We start from the raw sequence: 20,644 nt of genomic DNA, 5'->3' as shown, positions 1-20,644 counted from the left end.
AAATCCAGTGTCTGCTACTGGTTCACTGAATGTGGGCAAGTCTCTCACTCTCTCCAAGCCACACAGTCTTCACGATCTTAATTTCAGGGTTACCATGAGGATGAGAACTGATGTATGTGTGGTGCCTAGCGCAGATGCAGAAAGCCCCTGAAATTATAATCACATTTAATAATTAATAATGATAATTATTTCTGCTAACCCCTTGCTACTCAAAGTGCAGTTTAGGATCAACAGCAATGGCCTCATCACCTGGGCCTTGCTGGAAATGGGACCTCAGGCGCTGCGCAGACCCCCTCGGTCGGAATCTCCATTCTAACAGAGTCCCGGCGATTCTGGTAGAAGCTTGTGAGGCAGCGCCCTACACGACACTGATTACACCAAACGGACAGAGGGCTACGGGGCACTGCTGGCCATGGTGTGCGCCGCCGTTGGTATTCTCAACTCTGCTTTGCAAAGTGCCCTCCTGATGTGGCAAAGCACAGGCTTAGTGATCCGTGAATTCCCGTGACTGGTGCACGTGTGCTTGTGTAATACCAGAGCCGACAGTCCAGTCACCTTCTCGCCTTGAAATATTCATGTACTTCGAACCAACTAGAACATTTTGCAAATATTTTGGTAGGACTGGATCAAGTCGTTTAAGAACACAGATTTAAGTAAATGAGTAACATGATGAAAAGGGGAAACAAAAACATCAAGAACCTCTGCATTTTGGAAAAAAATAGGAAAATGAATCTCAGGTCTCCCTAGTCATAAAATGAGGCAGGGATTTTTCTGTAAGCACCTTATATTCACATCCTGCTTTGTAGTTTATAAAAGGCTTTCATGCACTTTACCTCCTTCAATCATCGAACAGCCTGGACAGAGGCATCCGGGCTATTATGAACACTGAGGGGAGAGATGGCATCTTTTGTGTGTTGCTGCCAAATGCTGTGGTATAGGTGTGACAATCTTTCACAGCAACAGCACAGTCACCAACAAGCAAACTATGAAGAGTGATCCACTGGCCAACTTCACCTGTAACCGGCATGTTAAGTGTTGAAATTCACTCCCAGGGCCTGGGCAGCCTCCAGCCAGACCAGGTGCGGTCCCCTGGGGAAGGTGGAGGTTCCTCCACCCGCCTCCCATCTTGGGGCAGCAGATTTCCTCACACAAGCCAAGGGCTCCTGCCCACACCTTGGCAGGCTTCACAGGGATGCCCCTCTGAAATGATCTCCCACCCTAAAGCCATTGATTGTGTGGCTTCCACTGGCCTGGTGGCCTCCCAGAGCAAACAGCTTAGTGCCTGCCCCTGAAGGGCCTAGTCCAAAGACACAAGGAACATCTAACTCAGTCTTTGAGAAAAAACCTGACTCTTAAATTAGCATAAAATAAACCCATCCCAAGTAAGAGATGGCTGTGAGACGTGATCTTTGAAAACAACCATTAGTAGCCCTGCCCCCTGCCACTCTTCAGCCGCAACAGTCACACAGAAAAGCAAAGGAGGCCAACTGAGCTCAGAGTGGGGGATGTCGGTCTCCGCAGATAAAGGGTTTGGGTTCTTAATTGCTGAAAAAACACTTGATTGGAAAAACTGTGATGGCTAGAAAGAAAAGAAAGAAAGAAGAGAATCTCATGCAACTCGCGCCCTCCTGACACTTGTGATCCTCATGATTTTTGGCTTAATTTCATGTTGACCGAAGCAGTGGCTTTAGTGATGGAAAGGACACGAGCACCCAACAGCCCTGAAGGACAGTGATGCACAATGTATAGGCTGGTTTAAGGAACCCATGTTTTTAGAATGAACTGTACCCCTCGAAGAGTTTTCAGGAAAAGTATCAAGGACCTTCCAATGTTACAGGTTCACATCACTGGTCCCCTTCTCTCTCTGTGTGTGTAGGAGCATGTGCGTGCATGTGTGTGTTTCCCCCAGTCGATGGTTCTACATAAAAGGAGCCATGGGAGCCGCTGAGGAACAATAATCATATTAATTAATAAGATTTTTCATTAAGAAGGGGAAGGGTAATTATTTTGGTCTTAAGCCTGGCACAGTGGACTTGGTGACCATTTTATTTCAGTAGCTAATCCTTCCAGTGACATCTAATAAGTGGAAGCCTCCTAGATCCCTCTGCCCTGTTTTAATCAAGAAGCCTCGGGCCAGTTACATTGCGAACCAAGCAGGTGTTGAAAATCATGAGAAAGAGAGGCCTTACCTGCTGATGCAGTAGAAAGCAATGAGCCGGAATAAATCCGCAAAACTGATTCCTGAGCCTTCCAGGGAAAAGGCTGGAAAAGAGAGATTTTGGAAACCAGCTGAGTGTCCCTGAGCATGTCCTAGGAAAGGAAAGCCCCTCCACTGTCACCTGCTGCATGCATGGGACCATCCCAGGGCTCTCAAACAACTATTGTGCGGCTTATCGGAACCAGTTGTGAGGAGGGTGCGTGTCAGCTGGAAACAGGACATGAAGAGTAGATGGCCTAGAAACTCAGCCCCTGACTCACTCGGAGCACATGCTCCAATCCTGGTAAACAGACGGGAACACTCAAATTGCACAACTTTTTTTTTTTAAGTTCAGAATGCAAAGTTGGGCAGGGGTGAAGGGGTGAGTCTGGCTGGAGTGAGAGGCCATCAGCATATGACAGAGCTTGAGGACACCAAGGCCCCCACTGCCCTTGGCCCTCTTGAGATGGACCCCCAGGGTTCCATTCCCCTTTGCCAAACCAGGCCACGTCTGGTAAAGACACGGGGAAGAAGGCGCACAAAGCCTGAAGATAACACAAGATCTCCATAAGTCAGCTTCTGTTTAAATTCAGTCTGAAAAATTCTAAAGCCCATTTACATAGAATGCCCCCACCCACCACCACTGCCACCACCAAGCTCACGAGCTTCCTCACAGAGACGAGATGTTCTGGCGAGATATGTGCCACTTTGTACGTCTTCCAAATGGTGGAAGAGTGTGAGGTTTGGCTTCAGATATTCATGTATTTGCCAACCACTCCTCATGCCATTTTGGCTGAGGTGCCACTCAGGCAGTCATCCTTCCCCAAACACTCCAAATATCCTCAGCTTTGTGAAGATTTCTCATTTCCTCAAGCAAATGAGGTTTTCTCCCTTTTATAACACTCCATGTCTTCATTTATTTTGCTTATTATTTGCTTATATGGTATTATTTTGCTTATCCGGTATTTCTGTAGCAGCCAAAACACACCTATGCCTCCACACATACACCACGAGAGAGCGACAGAAACACACACGAGCGCCACGATTTAGTGAGTTAAGAAGGAGGGAACCACTTGGGGTGGGTTAACATCTCTAAGCCTTGGTTTTCTCATCTGTAAAATGGACAATAATAGCACTTTCCTTGTCTGCCATAAGGGTAGTAGTGGGAACTGAAATTTTTAAAAAATGGAGTAATTTATGTGAAAACAATCTATACAAATATAAGGTGGTATTTATTATTAAACCACATTTTCCTGGTGCTATGACAAAATAGCTGTGTGTTCTCATAGCAGGTCCTTCCTTTTCCAATCCACCTCAATTCTCAATTCGTAGAGAAGACAGGTGCTGGGAAGGGGCCATCACAGCCAGACCAGGGCCTGTGGCAACTAGCTATGGCTACCTTCCTGCTTTGTGCGTAGTAGTTCTTCAAACCACTTTAAGTGCCATGGGAAGGAATACAGAAGTGACAGGGATCTTGACAAAAGAGGGAGGAAACCCTTTAGCTGGGAGGGACCTAAGAAGAACATCAAGAAGCCACTAATGGGGTTTCCGGACTAACTTGTCATGGTTAACTTTGGATATTAGAAGATACTTAAAAACAAGTTCTTGGCTGGCAGACTTCCGAAAGCCAATTCAGCACTGCCTTTTCCAGTTAATATTTAATTCATTATCTTTAAAACGGTAGGTTTGAAATCTATCTTCTGATTACTTCCTAATGTAAATAAACTGGTATGGATCACTCACCAGGTTTCATGACTATTCCTGGGTCTGCACGTGGAAGTTTTTCCCTGGCATCAGTGACCTTGAGAGACCTAGAGGAAAACATCTAGGGACCCAGCTGAACTTGAGGCTGGGAGGTTTCACTTCTGCTGGAAATGTCTCCTCCAGACTCAATTAAAAGCCACTTGGCTGAGTGAGACTAGGAAGGTCGGTCTGAGTAGAATTCCATACCTGCCCTTAAACTGACCTTGATACCTTCAGGTTCTGCAAATGCAGGGACCGAGGCTCCCTTCAGTCAAAACTGAGAAGTGAGAATCCTGGACTCAGTCTTGCTATTGAAACAGTCAACAGGTTTCCAAACCCGCTTCCCTGGCCTTCACACTTCAGCCTGCTAACCTGTGATTTCCATGAAGCCTTTCCCTTTGGGGTGCAGATCTCTCTTTCAATCCTTCTGGGAGGCTGGCAATACCTCACAACTATGTGTTCCCTTCTTAATTTAAAACTTGGCCCCCTGATATTTCACATTTCCAGTAACCAAAGAATAGCAGGAAGAAAAACAATGCTATTTGAACACTGCTCTCCCCTCAAAACTTCAGTTAATTTTTCCAAAGGGATGGATCCTGCCTCTGATTTGCTGCATTTCACAGAAAACTGAGCAGCGATTGCCTGGAGGGACACATCTGCTCAAGGATTATTCACAAAGATGTGCAGACACATGTTTCAGGATTAGATCCCATAGAGACAGCCTGCCCCGCAGCTTAGTCATCAGCAAACCTGGGCACCAAATCCATGCTCTGCTTCCCGGGAAGGAGGCGAGGAAGCCAACCCGTTAAGCCTCTGCCCTACGCCAAGCAACAGGCAGCACACTTTGCACGTAGGTTGTTTAACTGAACTGTTAACAACTCTCTGAGGTTACGATCAGCCCAAAATACAGACAAGAAAACCGAGGTTCCTAGGGTATGTTACCTGCCCCATCAGTGAACAAACGACAATGCCAGAACTCAGATCCATGTCTGTCTGCCTCAAAGCACAGGATCTTTTCACTTGCTCGAGAAGCCTGAGGCCCTCCTGTCAACCAGGACCTGACCACCCAGTGACCACTTACTGTATGTGCTTTCCTTAATGGCAAATTCCTTGAGCGGGGCTCCAAATTCACAGGGCAGGCGAAGTGAGAGGACTTTCTTCTGCATTTTGGTGGATTTATGAACCAGGAAAATCTAGGAGGGAAAAAAATTCAAGCTTAGGAAACATCTAGAAGGTTGGAACCTGGGCATATGATTTTCTGTATATCTAACACCCACAAATAGAGTCCCCTTTATAGCTGAACTGCAAGGCTCAGTGCAGGGCACTCTGTTCCCTGAGAAAGGGGTGATATGCAGCAAGCATTCCATAGATGCATTTCCTTGGTAACTGACTTCCATGGAATCCCACTTTCCCTTGGACAGAACCTTCTCCATAAGCTAAGAGCTCCCTTAATCTGCAGAAGCATTTTCAGTTCAGTGACTATTTTTGCATGACACGTTCTCTAGCTTGGCCTTATATGGGTATCTTGGTATCTTGGTTGATGAAACCTGGATTTGAAACACAGGCAACATGGCAAGACTATGGGTGATAATTGGGAGCTCAGTGACTAATTTGGCTCATGGGTGTATTTACGATAGAGATTCGAATTTGTTGTCAACAACGAATAGACAGGAGGGTTTTTATTGTTTTGTTTTTCACATTAAAATCTGAATTTCTAGCTTCTCTTGGAAAATGGGATGACATGGCAAGACCAGGCATGGCAACAATCCCCTGGAGCCCAGATCCGACTGCTCCGTTTGGAAGGTGGGTAGCTGTGCTCTGAAATTCACCGCAGACAACACCAAGGCTTGCAGTCCGTTTACTCCCGACTCACTGCACTTTCGACAGCTCCCTCCAGGTCCTGATGTCTTCAGACACGTGCTTTAAACCAGCCCAACTCCCAGTCCTGATGTCTCAGGACACCTTTCTGGCCTCCGTCACTGCAGAGGCAAGTATGCCATCTACTGCTATTCAGTGCCCTGCATAATTCAAAATCGAGAGCACGGGGGCACCATTCACCTAGACGACACACAAGACGGGGTTCCCTGGAGTGCAGAGCAGTGGCCTGGCTGAGTCCTGGTTCCCTTTGTAGTACAGGACCCTTCTCCAAGGATCCTACACTGTCCTGGTTCTTTAGCCCCTCCTCTTCTTTCCCCTGCATTTGAACATGTGCTCTCCGTTCCCCTACCATTCTTTATATTTTCCACCTAATCTTCACTTCGGTCTGTATGTTCAGTCAATCGCTCCTAAGAAACATTTTTTGAAGGGAAAGTTATGGGAATGGGGTGTTTGGTAAGGAGTGAAATAGGAAGACCTTTGAGTTCCTTGTTTCCTCCTAGCACCATGAGGAGGGAGCCGTGGAATTTATCCAGTAGCCAGTTCTGGGAGTCCAGGTTCTTGGGACACTCCAAAATTGAAGCCAGTGTTTCCTAAATACTATCCTGATGGGTGAAAGCCCAAAGAACTGCTGGGAGGTAGCTGCTGGTTGGTGGAAAAGAAATAATATTCCCTTATGCAGGTGGGGATCTCTTTGAGCTTTGGGGGTCAGGGAGAGCACAACCTCTAGGCCTTATTTCCTGAGTCTCTGCAGCCTTTGATCAGGACTCAGTGATGTACGGCCCGCAGACCAAATCCATCCTGCCAACTGTTCTTGTAAACAAAGTTTTAGTGAAACACAGACACGCTCATTCATTCAACATTGTCTATGGCTGTGTCTGCATTACAAGGCGGAGTTGAGTGGTTGCGACAGAGACTGTATGGCTCACGAAGCCAAATATATTTACACTCTGGTCCTCTACAGAAACAGTTTGCAGGCCCCTGTCTTAGGCTGAACATTAACCAAGGATGGTGGACACCCCAAGGACCCATGCCACCATGGCCAGTCTTTCCAATCTCCCTCTCGCACCTGCTTTTCCTGCTTTTCAGCATTCAGGCTTCTTCTGGGGCATCTGGCCTCTCCTGGTCCATGCTGCTCCTGTCCTCACCCTGCCCTCAGCCTGCCCCATCTCATCAGGCGGGCCCTGGCCCGGGATCAAGTAGGTGGCTAGAGAGAACATCCTGCCCGATTCGTTCCCTGCCAGGTCTCAGCAGGAATGGACGTGCCTCACACCAGACGGGGAATGGCTGCCTAGCAACAGGGCCGCCTCCTCCTTCAGAATTTTTGGCAGAAAAGCAGGAGCAGACAACTCCACTTCCAAAAAGTGGGGGCCTCGCAGAAGGGGTTCTGGCTCATCCAGACCAAAACCCAGAGGGAACAACCCCGCGTGCTGGCCAAGGACCCCTCCGCAAAGGTGATCAAATGCTGCGCCTGTCACCCTGAGCATGTTCCAACAGAGTTCTCAGTCCTGTCTGTTTCTGTCAGATGAGAAACAAAGACTCACTTATAAGTCCAAGAGCGGTGACAGAAAGGCTCTGGCCGAAAGGAAACCCAAAAGTTTACTTTCACGCCCAATTGTTACAACATTCCTCAGCCAGCTACTGATGAAGTTTTGTCCTTGCCTTTCCATCTACTTCTTAACTTCTATCGCCTGCCCTGTGTTGTTTCAAGTCTGATGTGATCTGGGATTTATTGTAGTTACCCTTTTTTCTGGAAGCAGGCGTTGAATACAAGCACTGTCCAACAGGACTTGCTGTGATGAAGGGGATGTTCCATGTTCTGCACCATCCTATCCGGCAGCCTCCCGTGGCTAGTGAGCACGGCAAATGTGGCTAGTGGAACGGAGGAACTGAATGTTTGGTTTAATTTTATTTAATAAATATCAATTTAAATAGCCACATGGGGCAAGTGGCTACCATACTAGATAGCAAATGATATACCAATCACTGAATAACTTTTCTTTTTTTTAGGAAGTTCTATAGAGTTGTGGCCTGGTCTTGATTAAGATGAGACAGACTTGAGTAGGTAGCAGCTGAAGAAACTGAACTGGACTTTGATCCATGTGGAAAGCCACTGAGAAAGCCCAAGGAAATTCACCATCATCGGCCAGAGCAGACACGTCTATGGACAAAGAACTTTTGAAGGTTGGGTCCCAAGTTGGATGATGGTTGGGCCCTGGCAGGGTTCCCAGGCTCAGAATGAAAGTAAAACATCAGGGACAAGTAACACCCCACAACCAGGCTGTTCCTCAAAGTCTGGTCTTAAGAAGCCAGGCCCAGGGCCTCTGGCCAGCAGCCCCTCCTCATTACCGAGGTGCCCTGTGACCCTGCTGAGCCCTGCACTGCCCACGCTAACTGAGCAGATCGAGTCAGAAAGACAAACTGTGAAGGGCTCTGTTCCTGGGAGCTGCTCCAGGCTGCTGCATTGCAGCCCAGTTACGCATCGGAAGCCGTGTTCCCTACAGGCTGCAAAGAACTTTCTAGAACCCCAAGTCTCTCTCTGGAAGGATGCAGCAGCGCTGCCCACCCTGTGGTTCCGCGTCTTACCCCCGGAGGCTGGGACTGGAGGACCTCGGCCGCCTCCTCCTCGCTCAGGCTCAGCTGCAGCCAGACGGGGTGGGTGTGAAGCAGCCGGTCCAAAATGCTGAGCCTGCTGGCGAGGCCGTCACAGCCAGCGTCCCAGGGACAGCTCTTCACATCCTTTTCTTTGGAACAGCCATCGTCCTTGTGCCTTACCATGCTAGGAAAGAGAGACGCGGCAGGGGTCAGATGGCTGCGGCGTGATCTCCCCCGCACGGGGACTGTCCTACAATCTCGGGGGCTAGGCCCGTCACAGCGCGCCCCATTCATTCTGTCATCACCCCCTCCTTCGTCGTCCTCTCCACACTGGAAGGCTTGAGGGCAGACACCGTGTCGTATTCCACTCCGTCGCCCTAATATGATAGGGTACACTCAACGACACTCCACACACCCAACCTCCTATTTCTAACCCAGTTTTGTGAAGATTCTAAACATCCTGAACGCTGTCTAGTCTGTCTTCTGGCATCAGATATTTCTCCCTTTGGGCACAGAACCCTAAGTGCTAAGTTCCACATGGGAGCCATCAAGTCCTAAAGCTCAAAAGACTATATCATAAGAATGACCATGGCATGCTCTAGGGACAAAAACAAAACATTCACACGCACACACACGCTCGTTTGGCGCCCAAATGACTTGCACTGCATTTCTTTTCACGCACATAGGTATTGTTATTACTAATATTATTTATAATGAAAACTTACAGTGAATTTTTTCAGGTTTCCCAGGCAATCCCAACATGCTATGCTATTCGTAAAATCATATTGACATTATTGATAATCACCATAAAGTGGAAATAGCCCAAATTTCTATCAGGTAACGAACGGATAAATAAAATGTGGTAGAGCCATACTTTTTTCCAGTGTAATATTCATTCTTTTTATGGATAAAGTACTGATCCATGCTACAACGTGGAGGAATCTTAGAGACGTGCTAAGTGAAAACCCCCAGATACAGAAGAACAAATATTCTGATTCTGTGAATATGAACTGTCCAGATAGACAAATATATGCCGACAGAAAGATTGGTGGCTGCCTGGGACTGGGAAGGGGTGTAGGATGGGTAGTGACTGCACATGAGTATGGAGTTTCTTTCTGAGGAAATAAAGAAGTTCTGGAATGAGATGTGCTGATGGTTGTATAACTGTGAATATACTGAAAACAGATGAATTGTACACATTAAATTTTGAATTGTATGTTATATGAGTGAAATCTCAATCAAAAAATCATATTGACTTCCATCGTTGCCTTTGGTCCCAACATTAACCCTATTATTTATTGAGCATTTAGTCCCCATTTTACAAATGAGGAAACTGAGGCCCCAAGAAGTTATCAAGCTGTCCAGAATTATAAATAGCCAGGAGATGGCAGAACTAGAAATTCAAGTGGTCTGGTGTTCACCTAACTCTGCAGGTAAAGAGTAAGATCACAAACACAGGACAGTCTGCACCCATGTGGTGTGTACCCTCAGCAAGGCCTTTCGCAAACATTTTCTCATTTACTCCCCTCAACAGCCCTGAAAGGAAGGTCCTAGGATCCCAGTTTAAAAAGAGAGGACCAGGAGGCTCAGGCTGATTGAGTAACTTGCTCAAACACGCCTGTGTTAAGAGAGAGAAGGTGGAAATTCCAGTCCAAGGCTGCTTCAGCTCTGGAGTCTCTTCTCCCCCATGCTCAGATCTCTCCCTCTCCCTGGCTCTCAATGAGCTGATCATCAACACTGGTCCTGGAGGAGCCAGTGGGAACATCAGGCTTGACCATTCATGTCTGAAGGGCCAAATTCAGGCTGGGGTACACATGGTCTTCAAATGTCTAAAACCCCCCAAGCCCCAAATGTGTAGCCTGGATGAAGTCTTCAACGTGAGAAAGATGGGTGATGGTTCCGAGTGTGCGGTGACAGTGGGGTAGGAGGTGTGCCTTTTCCATTTGGACCACTCCACTCCAAGGCAGGTGCATTGAATATGGAAGACGTCCATCTAAGGTGACCATTTTGGGGTATGCTGACTCAATAACCACCCCCATAATGGACAGCCTGTGGGCTGGCCAGAAACCCCATGCTAATTTCTCCCATACACCTTCTTGACTTTCTACCCATCTAAAGACTCCTGCTTCACCTCAAGAGTTCCATTTCGTTTGCTCTCAAATATGTGAATGTTTTCCTTTACCTCTGCTATATGTTTCCAGATGGGAGAATCTGCCAAAAAGGGGCAGTTTCTCATTGTGCAAATTCCAGGGCCTCTGGGTATTTGAAGCGAATCTTTGCAGCTAATAAGAACAAACTCTTCAAAATGAACCTGGTGTTAAAATTCCTTTCACATTAGGTAAGAGGAGACTTTAGACCAGTGATTCTCAACCCTGGCTGCCCATTAAAATCGCCTGGGGAGCTTAAAAACATTTTGATGGCCAGACTGAACCCAGATCAAATAAATTATACACATGGGGTAGGACGCAAGCAACAGAATTTTTTCAGGTTTCCCAGACAATCCCAACATGCAGCCAAGTTTACAACCACTGCTTTGGATCAGCCCTTGAATCTACATAAGAATCACCTGGAGTTTGTTAAGCCTCAGATTTCTGGTTTCAGCCCCCAGATATTCTGATCCTGCAGGGTTGGGGTGGGCCTGAGACTCTGCATTTTCACCAAGGTCTGGGTGACATTGCCAGTCTGAGCACTTGCTTGAGACCTAAGAGCAAAATGTGCACTTGAACTCAGATCCAGTTACGTGGCTTTTTTTTTGGGGGGGGGGGAGTAACATGACACTGAAATAATTGAGAACTCAAATAAAATAACATTTCATTCCTGCCGTCTCAGGTTGGCAACATTTTACCAAGACCAAATTCTATAGTCTCTAAACAGCAATCCTAACACTTAGGTGTGCTGGGATAAATGTGCTGGGACAAACGTGCTTCCTTAGGAAGAAGGGCATCCCTGTGATGCCTCAGTTGTTTCAAGAAGCTAAAAAGCCTTTGTTCTGACAACTGACCTCAGCCTACAAAGCCAGGGCCTCCACAGGGAGTTGGGAAATAAGATTCATGGGGCCTCATAAAGGAGCAACCATAAATTAGACCTTGTCTTTGCAAATGACTAAGCCGGTGCCTTTAGTCAGTTAGCTATTATTTGAGGTTTATGGCCTGTTATTACAGAACAAATTGCCTTTTATCAGCCAACCTGAAAGACAACCTTCAGGAAAGAAGTGATGAAGGAAATGTTGAACCTGTAGTGAATGCTGCTGGTGCCCTGCCCAGTCGCCCTTTATCGGATCGGGCAGCCGTGCCCCTGCTGCCCCGTTTTCCTGAACACACCTGGGAGGTTATGCTCTCCCCTGGGAGCCGAAGCACTGCTGATATGGGGTGTAGAGGAGCGGGCCTCTTGCCTACAGGTAGGACAACTCTGGGGTGCTATTCACGCTTCAGAGCTCCCTGTGGGATCCGGCTGAGGCTAGGCTTGAGCTGGCCCCATATCTTTGCCTGGTTTCGGCCCCCCCCCCGCCGCGTTCCATCCCGGCCCCCTCAATCCTTCACACAGTGCTCCTGAGAGCTTCTCTCACATCACGGCCCAAAAATCCCTGTCTCAGGTTCTGCTATTAGGGAATTCCAGCTAAAACAGAAGCTGATGAGATAATAGAAATCAGAAATTCCTAAGACAGATGTCTGCTTGCAAATATAAGGGAGGGCAAACAATGAGTGGCTTATAAAAGATAAAACAATGTGGTCTAACCTGAGGGACTGATGATGACGTGGTCACAGTGGGATGGCCGCGGGAGAGGCCTACCTCTCTTTCTGAGCTTCGCCTTTCTAATCTGCAAGTGGCAACTCCACCACCATGGGGAATAGATGCAAGCACGAGTCACGAGGGGGCACTAACAGGAGTAGCTGGAGAGCTTAGGGAGCAGAACATTCACCATCTTAACATATCACCCCACAGGTTGCTTATCATGAAGAGGAAAAGGGACCCTGACAGTCAGTGGAGAAACCTGGCAGACGCCATCAGCCTCCAAAAAATGTGACACCCGCCGATGCTCTGAGAAGGAGTCTCCTAACCTCGACTTGCAGCCTAGCAGGTAGCCGAGCAGACACTAACCTTTGCTTACAGTTTATAACTTTGCCTCGATTAACCTGTGACCCCACTTAGATCATTCTAAAATTCATAAGGTTTGCGTAACGTTCTCTTGTGACTTGCTGACAGTCTCACAGAAAGGCGGAGGCTTCGTGAGATGTCTGTCCATCCGTACCCACGCAGCCCTGGCGCTGATGACTGCTGGGACTGCTTTCCAGAAACAGGCCCAGGATGTTTTTTTGGCAGGACCAGGGGGTGAACCCGTTGAAAGCGCCTGCGACTGGCTGCAGCGGCCTGAAGGACCCTCCAGTGACCTCCTCATGAACTTTCCTCATTGACCCTCTTTGTAATACTAAAATCTCCACCCTGGGGCAGAGATTTTCCGACACTCTTGAACATGCGATGTATGTACAGCCATGTTTCCTGACTGCAAGTGTGCTGGTGTCCCTGTCTGCACACACAATGACCAGGTCCACCCTGACGTTTATGCAGGATTTCCCCTAATAAAGATGGATTAGGTGCTCTGCCAGGGACACGATCCCTGGACCACGATCCCCGTGTGTCCTTGCCTGCTGGCTTGCATGACCAAGTTCCTTCTTATGAAATCACCTCGAAGCTGTCGCTGGGCTGGAACTACTGAGGATTCGGACCTGGTTCGGCCTGGGAACAGAGGTTATAATATCACCTAGGTAGTTTTCCTACCCCCAAATGTGTTTAGCCTGCATCTACACAAGAGGAAACAATCACACAAATTGAAGTTCACGCACTTTCTGCAAAACCACTGGCCTGAAGGCTTCAAATGTCAGTATCATTAAAAAAAAAAAAAAAAAGCTGTGGGATTCCTGTAGATAAAAGAAAATAAAGAGACGTGATAACTACGTCGTGGGCACACAACTGATCACATGGCCTAGGACTAACAAACAGCTCTAAAGGACAGTTAGGGCCATTTGTATCTTAGATGATATTACACTGATGGTTATTTTCCTGAGTGTGATCATTTTAATATGGTTATGCAGGAAAATATTCTTGTTCTTAAGAGATGCATACTGAAGAATTTAGGGACAAAGTGTGAAAATGTTGGAAAGTGCCAAAGACTCAGCCCCCAATTCCCTCAAAAAAAAAAAAAAAAAGGGTAGAAGTATAGAGGTAAAGAAGATATGGCAAAATTTCAACAACTGGTGAATTTAAGTGAACAGTACTATTCCGGCAACTTTTCTATAGCGTTTGAAATTTCTCAAAGTAACAGGTTGGGGGAAATGGGAAAATATTTACCATCTCGTCAGGCTTTTATGCATATAAAACTCATTTATTTTTTTCAACTATCACTGCTATTTTTAAGTGTCTAGGTCTGCTTTCATGGGGAGATGAAGCTCAAGGTTGAATTCAGTGAGACCCATGCCCACATGTAAAAGTACTAGGCAAGCGCAGAATGCCCTACAATGTTAGACGCCTCTGGGGGCAGAAAGCAAACACTAGGAAACTCTATACTATCTCCGCCCCCATTCCAACCACCCCAGGCCTCAGGGTTCTGGAGCATATTAGCCCACTCAGCCGGCAGGGCTTGCCAGCACCAGCTACATTCTGGTCACACCCAATTTAAGACTCTCCAGAGTGTAGGAGGAGTGGCCTTTCCACTGGGCCGCATTCCCTTCATTCCCAGGCCAGGTGTTAATGGCCGAGGCAGGTGCAAGAGTAAGTGACTGTAGAAAGTGCGTTCTAGTGTAGCAAGGCAGGAGGGTAAAAAGCTAGGAAAAGTCCTTGGCAAGCAGAATGGGGAAACTGAGACAGAGAGCTGAACAAACTGCCCAAGCAATTTACAGCCAGATACAGAAGGCCAGCTTCCTAGAGATAACCTCTAGGCCGCCGTTGTACTTCAGTCCAGCTCCAGAAAAGCAGCAAAACAAGGTGGGCAACGCTAGGAGCAACTGCAATGACTAATGACTCCAGCCCCGGCACTGGCCAATCAGTAGACCATGACCCTGAAAGGGCACACCTGGAAAACTAATGAATATTCTGCTGAAACCCTCCTGAGACCTCTCCTAAAATTCCCGCTGGCAAGGGAGAGAGAAAGCCCTTGAGACTAAAGATGCTCTTTTTAGAGCATGCCCATGCTTTTCCTTTCTCTGGTGTGAACTTTCTCCTAAACTCTAAGAGTCCCCATGAGATTTGCAACCAGGGGAGCAATGGGCAGCAGCAGCTCCCGCCAGGCTAACCCCCGGAACCTGTCTCCGAGGCCCCCTTTTCTCTGACTTCGCAGTGAGCTAAAGCAGCCCAGCCTGGGCTCTCCTGTTGCTTCCTCTATGTTAAGCCCTTCCCTGTTTCACAATCTCCAGCTTTAATAAACATACCCTCAAAGTCACCTGGACTTGTGTTGTGAAATCTTTCCTGTATGAGGTCAAGAATCCACACACTACCAGCAGGCTGGCCCTGTTCAGGGCCAGGTCCCCTTTCTGGTAACAGTAGGACAGGCAGAAAGCCACTAGGCCTAATTTTATTCAATTTCACAGAATCAGATGCATCTCAGAGAAACCAATAACTTAGAGCCATTTCCAAATGATGCTCATTCTTCCCCAAATCCAGAATTCCAGAAGGTGGCATAATCTATTAACTCAGCTTTTGGTGACCAGGATACTCAGAAAGGCTCTGTAGCACTTCCCAGGACACCACCTCCCTTCCCAGTACATCACCCCCCTTCCCAAGCTCCATCCCCAGCAATACAGTGGAGGTGCATTCCTTGACTTTACTGTCCAGTCTTTTTTCCCCCCTCAAATGAATGACAATTCACAAAGCAATACATAACACAGATAAAACTTCGATGTGAGGTTGTTTCTGTGGAAAAATGACTGGTGTAGTAAATACAGTCAACAACCTCCTCTACATAAGAATGTAATATATAGACAATATGTATAAGAATATAAAAATCTTATTTTGTTCAAGAGCAAAAAATAAAGTTTAAGAGGACTTTATATCAAGCAAAATGCCAAGTTATTGCTGTCAACAGGGCTGGTATACGTCCATTTGGCTGACTGTCTCAGCACTGGTGCAGTGCTCTGGACGGCTCTGTCCTCAGTTAGGACATAGGGACAAAACAAAATACACACACAAAAACCAGAAAGGCCCCCAAACCTTCTCTATGTGATTTAAAAACACACTTTCATTAAGCTGAACAATTATATGTTTTAAATGGACAATTTATATCCACAATCATGATAAGATGAGCTTGATTACTGTTGAAGGACAAGATTTGTTTCAATTAAATATTTAAAATGTACTAAGAATTTACCTTTCTACAGCAGACTGTTCCATCATAGTTCTACCAAAGAAGAGATTGTTATAGTAAAGTACTAACTTGTGAAAACCTCTCACAGAATGAATGGCAAGTCCTCTGTGGCTGATCAGGCAATGCTCCCCTCAACCTCAGTCCACGGTTCTCGGGCTCCCTCTGTGTGTGCACGTGTGAGTGTATGTGCCACGGTTCTCGGGCTCCCTCTGTGTGTGCACGTGTGAGTGTATGTGCCCCGGTTCTCGGGCTCCCTGTGTGTGCACGTGTGAGTGTATGTGCCACGGTTCTCGGGCTCCCTGTGTGTGCACGTGTGAGTGTATGTGCCCCGGTTCTCGGGCTCCCTGTGTGTGCACGTGTGAGTGTATGTGCCACGGTTCTCGGGCTCCCTGTGTGTGCACGTGTGAGTGTATGTGCCCCGGTTCTTGGGCTCCCTGTGTGTGCACGTGTGAGTGTATGTGCCACGGTTCTTGGGCTCCCTCTGTGTGTGCACGTGTGAGTGTATGTGCCTCAGCACAAACCCGACCCCATCTGCCCTGGAATTGGTACCTTTGAGAACTACCTTCATGGAAAAGCCACCCTCATATTTTATCTAAATATGTTTTGTTTCAACCTGCAGGATTAATGGGCTCTGTAAACTGAGTCACCTGGAGACAGCTGGCTGACTGAGTCAGCAGAGCTGGGTGAAGGACAGAACATCACAGCCTCCTAAAATGCACCTGCCTTTGGCCCATGTCTCCTTCCCAGCTCCCCAGATCCTGCCCCCCCCTCCCCCCGGCCATTGGTCTCCAAAATCAGGCTTTACAAAGGAATGGAAGGGAATTCTCTTCTTGGGAGGGGGTCCCTGCCTGTGCTGCCTGCCCCTCCCAGGCCAGTCCCAGTGTTGGATGCGGGACTGAGGGCTCCACAAGGGCTGCCTTAGATTTGGAATTTGAAGGGGTGAGTGGCAGGCGCCACCGGAGTCTTATCTCCCCAGGCTGTACGTGGATTCCCAGCAAAGTGCACCCCGATCACCCTTAGGAAAGACTCAGTGCTCTTCAGCCTGAGGGCTGGTTCCCTGAAGGTCCCCAGTGGACCTACCAGACTTTGAAGAAAACGAAGAGTTTCTTCCTTCTTTACACGGAGCTAAGTGCCTAATAAACAGCCATAGAGTGAATCAAGAAAAACTGATGGGGCCAATTATTACCAATAGGATGTTAACTGCATCAACGAACAAAACAAAAAACAAAAATAAACAACAAAAGCAGAGCCCGGGGTTCCCAGCTGCTTTTGCCTAGGGCCTAACGATGGCTTAGGATTCATCACATTGCCCGTGTCCCTAACATCAGAGCTGCAGTCCTGCTTCAAAGAGCACAGAAACAAAACAAAGCTCCACTTGGTGGGAAAGCGGAGATTAATTCTAATACTTTATAACTTCTCGATGGTAATAAAAATGGACAACATTTCTCAAAGAGAGCTGGGTATACCAAGGCAGGACAGGAAGGCACGGTTTTTACTTGAATGTCCAGGACTTATTTTAATAGTTACATGTATTTAGTGTATGGTGGAGATATTAAATTTACTTTTCCCCCCAATTTTCCATCTTAATCATTTTTAAGTATACAGCTCGAGGGTATCGCACATAATCGTATTACTGTACAACCATCACTACCATTCACCTCCACAACTGTTTTCTCTTGCAAAACTGAAACTTTAATTTATTAAACAATAACTCCCCTTCCCCTCCTCCTACCATTCCAGGCAAATACCATTCCCCTTTCTGTCTCTATGATTCAGACTACTCTAGGTACCTCCTACAAGAGGAATCATACAGTATCCATCCTTTGATGACCGGTGGACTCAATTTACTTTTTAAAATAAATGTAAAAGGTGAGTCAATTTATAGAAAATAGCCATAACCTCTAATGCAGGCCTTTCCTCAGCCAGGTCCCAACAACAGAATCCCTCTGGCTGCTCAGTTTCAGTCTCAGGAGACAAAGGGTTCTTGTCTCTGTGTTTATCAGGAAATGGGTGGCAAAAATCACCACAGCTACCAAGAGCCCCCTGGCCTTGAGCCATTGAAAGACCTGGGGTGAGAAAAGAAAGCAACCCAAATCCTTCCAAAACAATAAATCCAAACTTCTAGCAGCTCCTTCCTCTTTGCTTCTGAATTTCCTCTGTGCACAGCCCCTCTCCAGCTTCCCGTCAGCTACCAAGGGGTGGCTCTAGGTACAAGTCAGGGCTGAGTTTTAGCAAGAACTGTAACTCTCGCCCATTAACACAGGACACTGGCGGCAAGTGTTCCATTCGGGGACCCCAAATACAGAATGCCTTATTCCAACACTGGCAATGAGTTAGGTTCCAGCAAAGGAGCTGATCACACCAGCTGGCTGAGCACAGAAGGGAGGGGTAAGCAGTATCGGCAGGAAAGCTGCCTTTGGTTAAGGCAGGAGCACTAAGTGAGGTGCTCCTGGAAAACACAAAGTGGGACCCCACACCAGCAACAAGGGGGGCTTTAGCAGTGAGTGACCAATGAGTTCTCATTTCCCTGGAGCCAAAACCCATTTCCTGCACATGTAAATGCATTAATATCAAGATGCTAACTTTTGTACGGCATGTCGTAGTTTCCCTGATTCTAGTCTCTCCTCAGCCACACGATCTTCAGTGGTTGGTAGAAAGAGCATTTGCAGGCAGACTTGAAGCAATGTCTCAGTTGATTCTATATAACGGTGAGGCCTTGATCTGTTACTAATATCATTTAGCCTCAGTTTCCCGTTGCTAAAGATGGATTCTTGTTGGAAAAAAGGGAGTCTGATACTAAAACAAACAAAATTTGAAAAGAACTGATTATGAGAGCCTGGATTATCTTGGGAACTATGAGTAAAAATTCTGCTTAGCAGAGTTTCCAGAATGTCTCTTTGTCTCCTAATTTTTAGAAATTCATAGAAAGAAAGCGAGGCAATGTGTTTCCACTCTAGGACACAAAGGCTATTTTAGAGACAAAATTCTGGAGCTAGTTTTTTCAATTTAATGGCAATCTTCTTGAGGGTGGCTGCTGGCAGGCCCTTGTAGCTGGAGTGATCTCCATCCTTGGCAGATCTAGTCCCAACCTATACTCTGGTGCTGGCCATCCTCAGCATTCAGATGGGAAAAAAAGATGAAAGGCTGCCTCTCTTGATAGTTTTGAATTGAAATTCCCACCCACATCTTGCCTCTCTGGGGCCTCCCTTTCTCATTCTGCCGGTGCTGAGCCTTCGGCTGTGCCCCAGCCTAACAAAGCCTTTTCACATGACATTGCTCCACTCGCTGCCCAGCTGGAAGGTGCAGCCCAGGACACGGCACTGCGGAGGGCTCAGGAGTCCAGCTACGAAAGGCCAGTGCAGGGTCCTCTTGAGAATTAAAGACCAGAGGGACGTTGGAGTCCTGCAGCAGTAAAGCCTTGTCTATCTAAGAGGAAGAAAGCAAACATACCCCAAACACCAAGCAGTGGCGAAGAGGCCAGGCCTGTAGATGAATCACGGGCCTCCTAGAACTAAGGAAAGAAAAGTGGTGGGTCTGAGATCAATGGTTTCTGGAAACATATTAGTAGAAGAGGCCTCTTATGTAGAGAGACAGAGAAAACAACAGCTCATACTGAAGAGATCCATCTGATAAAAATTTCTGGTGCAGGCACCAATTCCAATTTTTCTTAAACACATACGTACACACATAGTGAACCAAGAATTCCCAGAAAACCTTCAATTTCAGAAATACCTAGTAGCTGCTGTCCAGTGATTTCTTAACATGTTTGCTCATGAAAACACTTCTTTAGGATTTGTGAGGCTGCATTAAACGCCCACCCTGCAATATTGAAGCTGCAAAAAGAAGGAAATCCGAATTCATTCTGGCTACACGGGGCCCTGGCTAGTCTCTCCATTTACAGCTGAGAAACTACCAGATGAGCTGAGGAAACTTCACCACCACCCAAGATGGGGAAAGTAATGGGCAGAGGCCTTGGGGAGGGGATATTCTTATAAGGATCACGGTCTATTTCCCTAAGCTGTGACAGATATTAGGGGCCACCCAGTTTCTCTTATTTGAGGTCAAAATGTTAGAAATTGATAGACCCGGGCTTGGGACCAATCCTCTGATTGGTGCAGTTTACATACACAAGCTTATCAACACAGTTTGTATTTTAATTCCTTGGGGTCTTTTTTGTCGCCTTAAGTTCCAAAAGGAAAGCAACTAGCGTACTGTGTGTGGCGGCTTTTATTCCTGCGTGGCCGAGGGCTGCGGCTCCCTCAAAGAGACGTTCAAAAGCATGTTGTGGGAGGATCTGCAGGAACCTCTTAGAGCCTTCGGTGAATTTTAAGTTCTATCTCCTGAGGACTAGGAAGAGAGAACAACACAGAAATGGGAACAAAAATATGTGTCTGCCTCTGGGGAGGAGGCAATGCCATTTTTACAGTTTTGGTGGCTCTTTTTGCTTATGAACTTCCTCTCGTGGACTCTCAGCTAAGGTTGAAAAGGGCAGATATGGAGCCAGCGCTGGCAGGGAACCTGCATTCATTCCTATAAAACTAAGAAATGAAACAAAGAACCTGTTGTCCTGGGTACCCCTGGGGCTAAAAACAGGAGGAGACAGAGCCAGGCGGCTCTCAGTCCTGGCCCACTGACCTTGGAGCCTGAGCAGTGTCTGCACCAGGCTTCCCAGAAAGGCAAGCGTTTTGTGCATTTTGCAGTTCTTGGTCTTTAGGTGCTCTGGTTACACTGGTGTTATTTCACGGCTGGATTAAATCAATACTGTGTTTCTAACCAAGCAGATATTTCGTGGCAGAATCAACTGCCAACATAGCAGTGAGGCAAGGTCTGTAAAGGGTGAAATATATCTAACAGGGCATGCCACTGTGAAAATTGTGTGA

General features: G+C 47.0%; 1 protein-coding gene across 6 annotated transcripts in view; it reads right to left on the bottom strand.

Moving 5' to 3' along the window:
• The window catches only part of RIN2 (Ras and Rab interactor 2), a 148,501-nt gene that overhangs the window by 29,384 nt on the left and 98,473 nt on the right, over nt 1-20,644 (bottom strand). For 5 of the 6 annotated variants that reach the window (XM_081150160.1, XM_081150164.1, XM_081150159.1 and 2 more), the window contains 3 exons: nt 8,402-8,594; nt 5,022-5,133; nt 2,190-2,262 (listed from right to left, as the gene is read on the bottom strand). In XM_081150160.1, coding sequence (XP_081006286.1) covers nt 2,190-2,262; nt 5,022-5,133; nt 8,402-8,594 — 378 coding nt within the window. Of the gene's footprint in view, nt 1-2,189; nt 2,263-5,021; nt 5,134-8,401; nt 8,595-10,976; nt 11,068-20,644 lie in introns of those variants that run through there. The other variant, XM_081150163.1, reaches the window with a different exon arrangement.

The sequence above is a fragment of the Miniopterus schreibersii genome (genome assembly GCF_964146895.1).
Source record: "Miniopterus schreibersii genome assembly, chromosome: 10".
Taxonomy (NCBI): Eukaryota; Metazoa; Chordata; class Mammalia; order Chiroptera; family Miniopteridae; genus Miniopterus; species Miniopterus schreibersii.
Note: the sequence above shows the minus strand (reverse complement) of the source record. Positions and strands in the feature narration are given on the sequence as shown.